This window comes from Artemia sp. Qi Xiang Cuo, chromosome 4 (genome assembly GCF_049724085.1).
Source record: "Artemia sp. Qi Xiang Cuo chromosome 4, ASM4972408v1, whole genome shotgun sequence".
Classification (NCBI taxonomy): domain Eukaryota; kingdom Metazoa; phylum Arthropoda; class Branchiopoda; order Anostraca; family Artemiidae; genus Artemia; species Artemia sp. Qi Xiang Cuo.
Genome location: NC_142797.1, coordinates 6,451,289 through 6,457,288, shown reverse-complemented (window position 1 = coordinate 6,457,288; position 6,000 = coordinate 6,451,289). Strand labels below are relative to the sequence as shown.

The following is a 6,000-nucleotide window of genomic DNA, read 5'->3' as shown; positions in this document are numbered from 1 at the left end:
ATGGGCAATTGACACCCCTCCCCAAAAGTGGCAATTCTGCTTTCAGTATCACCATAGAAAAGGGGACCGAACCATATTTTTAGTATAGATTATTGTTTGATATACAGTCAATCAAACATACTTTTTTGCAGCCTTGTTGATTCATTCTCTGAGAGACCGCTAACTACCTCATTTAGCAGCCTTATGCTAGTTAATCTCGTGAATTAGTCCCTTAAAAGTTTTTCCTTTCAGTTTCTGCTCCCGGTGTTTACAACATTGATTTTGCATGTTTTGCTACCACTGATCACTGAGGTTATGTTTGATACTTGCTTTTGTTTTCCAGGTTAATGCTTGTGGTATATAATCATAAATTCGATTCATAGTAGAATCAAATACGGCGTTCTTTTGAGACAACCTTCACTTGGTTGCCAGTTGTTGATCGTATGCCAAGATGTCCCTTTGTTAAAAATAGAGCAAAAGCCAGAGAGCGAAAATTTTAAATTAAATAAGTCGGTACCCTTAGAAACTCAGAATACGCATGAGCATGCGACAAAATAAGGATATAAACAACTTTTAGATTCTGGATAGACATAATGGATGCAGACACATGTGGGAAGTAATGTTGACTTATAATAAATGCGGTGAATTATGACAAAGGGAATGAAGACTTACGTCCTACCTGTACTAGAATACGCGTGTCCTGTTTGGGGCCCAAGCGTCTAGTTAAGCTCTGGGCTAAGTCAAGATACTGAGGCCATACAAATATATGCTTGTAAAATTATGATCGGAGAAAGCTATACCTCCTAAGAAATGGCCCTTGAATTGCTGGGACTTAAGTCACTCCACAACCACCACTAAACACTTACAATCAAACTTTGACAATACATTCCAAGAAGCTCAAAAAACAGGTTTACCCCCCCCTCCCCTCCCAAACGCAAACCTGAACAAACTCACCAGAAGACAGGACAAGTTGGAACCAGGTTACTGCGGCTCAACAGGGTAACAGCATTCTTTTGTTTCCTTTTTCACGGGGATGTTGAAAAACACAAAGTAATTGTCATTCGTGTTTGTGCAATTTTTTATGTACCTTGTAAACAGATCAGTTTTAGTGCTACTTTGTGCTATATCGAGTGTGAAAATAAATATGTCTATGTCTATTAATTGTAAACCATTTATCCCAGGTAGAATTAACTAGAGCTGGAGCTTGTTTTAAGCCCACGCTTCACTTGGGCGGGCACTCTGACCTTAAAGTATCACTTTACTTAGGCAAAGCTTGATCAACTAGTGATAGCACTATTTTCCAATCAATTGGCCTAGAATACATCAAAATGATCAAGTGCAGACAAAAGGAGGTTTTTTTTTTTTTTTTTTTTTGCAGTAACAGAAAGCCGTTTGGACTTGAACATAATTTAGTGGAATAAAGAGCCCCAACCCACCCATGCAAATCACCATGGGAGGAATTCGTATACATACTAATCCGACAGAGGAAAGTTGTGTGGGAGCCTTAGGCTTGGCAACACATAGGTTTCGTCTGCTTTAAACTTTCAGGTTTGAGAAAACTATATTCCAAATGCTTATAATTTTCCTTATTCAGATCTCACAAAAATGTTAAACCTCAAAGTGTCGAAACATTTGGTCACACCTTTAGTAATTCCTCATCCAGGCATTAAATTATGTTCACAGGTTTCAAGCCTAGGATATCAAAACACTTTGCCAAAATATTGGCTGTCACTTCACATAGCAGCATTCTATCTATGTTGACCTTGATCACCTCCCCTAAAATGTAAAAAAGAAAACATTAGAAAACAATAAAAACTTTCCATCAGTTTTTCCTAAAATTAATTAAAAAAACTTTTTCTACAAAATAATTTTTTGTATAAAAGTAAAGAACTCCATTAAACCAAAAATGAGCAAAAATTAAATCAAATAATCTACCAAGCGTGAATATGCCACAAATCAGCATCGATAAATAAAGGAAACCCAAAACGAACAAAAATTACAATAAATAACCTAGTCAAACTCAAAACGAGCAGAAATTGACATGAGTAGGGCTAAAAACCCCTATGCCTTCCCAAGGCCGGAACATAATTTTTAATTGAAAAAAAAAAAAAAAAAAAATTGTGCCAACATCGTTCTTTACTTAGGCAGCGCGATTGCGCTGACTATGAAATTGCTCAATTGCTATCTTTTAATCGATATTTTGTTTTTGGATGCTAAAGTAGAATTATGTTCTAGCAGAACGCATTATCGTACCTATAGCATCTTTGTTTGTTACAAATATTAAACGGGGAGGGGGGAGGGGGGGGGTAGTTGTCCCACTCAAGACTGGTCTGAAGGATATTTCCCTTACAACAAAAAAATAAATGTTTATATTCTTCACACCATAGTAAAAACCTCCCCTCCCCATACCTGAAAACTCCAATTTTCGTCTGGGTTGGCAAGTTGAACCCTATGAGCTTACTTTTTACTGATTTTTTATCCATGTTTCTTTCTCTTTGAATTTGGCATCCCCTTCTAACACAAACGGCACAACTGCTTATGGTGGTCTTTTAATTAAAAGTTCAATTCCTGATTTTTCCTAATTTTTGAGATATACTATTTGAGATACTTGTGTAAGTTTCTACTCAATAAATTCAAAAAATCAGATTTTATTTTCATTGTCTTGGTTATTAAAAAACTCAAGCTTTTTAATAACACTTGCTTTTTCTTTAGTTGATCGTTTTTTCTACCAAGACAATGGCAATCAGGTCCTTATTTATGAATGTTTCGGCTTTAACGCCCAATAGCCGTCTTAAACGAGACATAAGAAAATTAATCAAAAAGAACAAATAAATTAAAAAAAACAAAAAAAGTGATTAAAAAACAAATAAACGAAAAATATATATATGTTTATGTATATATTACAATAAAAAAGGACAGAAAAACGAAAAAAAGAAACAATCACAACAAAACTATAATTCTGCCCCCATTATAAGTTTCCTTATCTTTTTCAAAATCATCTTTGCTTATTCTGTCGATCCTCCACTCTCCAAAAACCTCTCCCTCTGATGGATTGGCACACAGATATACCTCCCCATATTCTTAACATCTGACTGGCAATTACTCTTCTAAACTGAAAGCATTAATTCCTTAACTTATACCCTAGTCCCAAAAATTCCCTCCCTCAATTCCTAAAGCTCCTCTACATACGTCCTCAAATAGTAGACAGAAATATGGAACATAAACAACTACAAGCTACAAGACCTAAAACTCCCCAAATACGTCCTTCTTTCTCCAATGTATAAAATAAAGTTACACCTTATTGAAATAACTCACTTACCTTATCCTCCCACCCACGAAACCCCACCTTAAGGTAATATTCCGCTCCCTATGCCTGCTAGCCCTTGAAGTAAACACCAAGAGACGCAGCCATGGGCTGACCCGTCTGCATTAAGTGTATCTCCTCCTCCTGCTGTGTTCTTTGTCCCTTCCTACCCTCCAAGCCTACTTTTCATTCTGTCGATATTCCTGACATGCCACTTATTAGAGGTTTAACGTACGGGGTCACCACTTTTAAAGGCAAAAATGGCGCAAAGAGTTTGCTATGACCCTTACTGGAGGAGGAGATTCCTCGTCTGCTCAAAATAATGGGATTTATACGGTTAATCCAACGGTTCCGTACCTACTAGCGGGTTTGAATAGTCCAGGGCCACTTTTAAAAGCCAAGGGTTACCGATAAGATTTATAACTATCTCTTTAGACTCGACCTAGGCTGAAAAGTTAAAAGAGTACTTAGTATAAAAAAAGTCTTACTGTATTCAAGTCACGCTATAAAAGAACTCAAAACGGAACTGACGAAATCACACTTCCAATTCTCCAACTCGCTCAGCCGCGAGTTTGGTGATGGGGGTGGTGGGTGAATATTCACTGCAACTAAAAAGGCTCCCTAATTACTTGTCAACGATCCCCAAACGCGCAATTTATGCTTCGTAGTGTATTAACTAACTACGCAATTAAAGAAAGAAAGAAAACGGTGCCGCGAAAATTAAAGGAAGAATATTATTTATTACTAGGGGAAGGAAAATAATTAAGGGGCCAAAAGAAAGGAATCTGGGAGGGATATTTATCTGAACAAACTGGGACCAAGGGTTCCAACATCTCCCTCCTAAGATAAATGGCCGCTACTCCGGTGGATTGGCTGGAAACTCAGACATAAAATAAATAACACCAAACTTAAAATCAATAAACTTGTTTATCTTCTCTTCTACCGATGCCTGTGCTTCCACCAATTAGCTCTGGATCAGTCGTCCTCAAAACGGCTCTAATTTAGGACCACGATGGTCTAGATCGTCTGACATCTACATTTGGTTATCGAAGTTGAGGTCCCTAAGATTCGTAGAAATTCATTTTGCACAGCACAATCAAAAACAAAAATTTTCTTGTTCTCACGAATTTACATTTGAGAGGAGTAAAGAATCAGTTCCTCGCACTTTCGATGATGCCAGCCATCATGAAAAATTTGGCTGCACTAGCCTCTTAATTTCCATCTGTGGAAACAACCCCACATCTCAAAAAAAAATAAACTTTCTCTTGGCATAATTTCAAATAGTCTAAGGCCGAAAATACACAGGCCTGTGAAAACGATAGTTCAGGAAAATGAAGTAAGAATCTGAGCGAACCTAGAATCGCTTTTTCTGGGTCTTGCTCCCTAAAATAATTGAATGAATAATGCTCGGCAATGAAGAATGAAGATAATATTGAAGATTGGAAAGACAATGATTCAGTAAAGGTATCACAACTTGTCCGCAAGTTGTGCATTGCGGAAAAGGGCCACCTTTCACGTCTTCCCGCAGGGGATCTTCCCCAAGGGATTCCTCCCCCTCAAAAAGGAACAAACCCTCTTTTGAGTTGATCAGACCAATATCAGATTCCTTCCCAAATTTCTTCGATCCAACCCAAAATTCAGTACCTTTCAATCTTTCCGTAACCCGTTGTTGACAAGTCAATTCTATGTCAGGATTATCTGTAGTTTCTCTTAATTTGTCATGGGTCTTCTCCTCCCTCCTAAGTTTTTCCATTTTATTGTAATTTTGCAATTTTCCCTGTGGATCTTGGATCTCTTTGTCCCCCCTATTATTTATTTTAGCTAGGCACAGCCCAGATAATTTTTTATTTTTCGCCACTGCAGGCTGAATCTCAAAATTTTTCTCTTTTTTACACTCCTCTTTTCATCTCTACTTTTCTCAATTTTGTCATTCGCGCAAAATAATAAATCATTGTTAAATCTGATTTGGACTCCAGTGTCCACCATCTTTGACTGCATCACTTCATTGTAGCTCCGTTTAATATCTCTTTTCTCTCTTTTACTTCTCTTTACTTTTACAGCAGAAACAAATATTTCGTCATCAAATGGGAATTGAACTCCGACATTTGGTTTTTCATGTTCAACTAAAATTTTTCGAACTTTCCGAGGAAAAACGCGTACCATAAATTTCGTCTCCTTTTTTTCTGGTACAATCAGCGCTTCATTCTGGCCTGTACTTGGTAGCGTCTCATATTCATTAAAAGTGTTTTCAATCTTTCCATTTTCTGGAAATTTTCCCGACAAATCATTCACGCGCTTCTTGTTTTCAATATTTTGTGGTCTTTTTACTTCAGCATCCCATTTACGTGGATTATCAATAATATGAACCCGAGTATCAAGTATTTCATTTTCCCGACCGGGCGGCGCAGCCTCCCAATTTGTTTTATGGGCTGGTCCACCTTTCCCCGTAGGCAACAAAGTATCATGTTTTTCCGGCGTACTGTAATTTTGTAGTTTTTCCACTGTTAAATAAGTCGCTTTTAACGATAGGAGATTTCCGATATCTCCAAAGTCTCCTCCTACTAAAACATACAATGCTAGAGCGATTACTAAGCCTACTTTTATCGTCTTTCTCTGGACCGTACCGTCCTTCTTTGCAATTTCTATTCTTACCCAAGCAGACGGGCATGGGTGCTTGTCTCCATAATAACACAATGTTGTAATTTTATTTTTATGGT

At 37.4% G+C, this 6,000-nt stretch overlaps 1 protein-coding gene across 1 annotated transcript in view; it reads right to left on the bottom strand.

Annotated features, from left to right (window-relative positions):
* Positions 1-1,083: 1,083 nt before the first annotated feature.
* LOC148952721 (arginine--tRNA ligase, cytoplasmic-like) overlaps positions 1,084-6,000 on the bottom strand; it is an 88,905-nt gene continuing 83,988 nt past the window's right edge. Inside the window, 1 exon segment of the mRNA XM_089088054.1 lies at positions 1,084-1,755. Coding sequence (XP_088944180.1) covers positions 1,646-1,755 — 110 coding nt within the window. The 3' untranslated portion in view covers positions 1,084-1,645.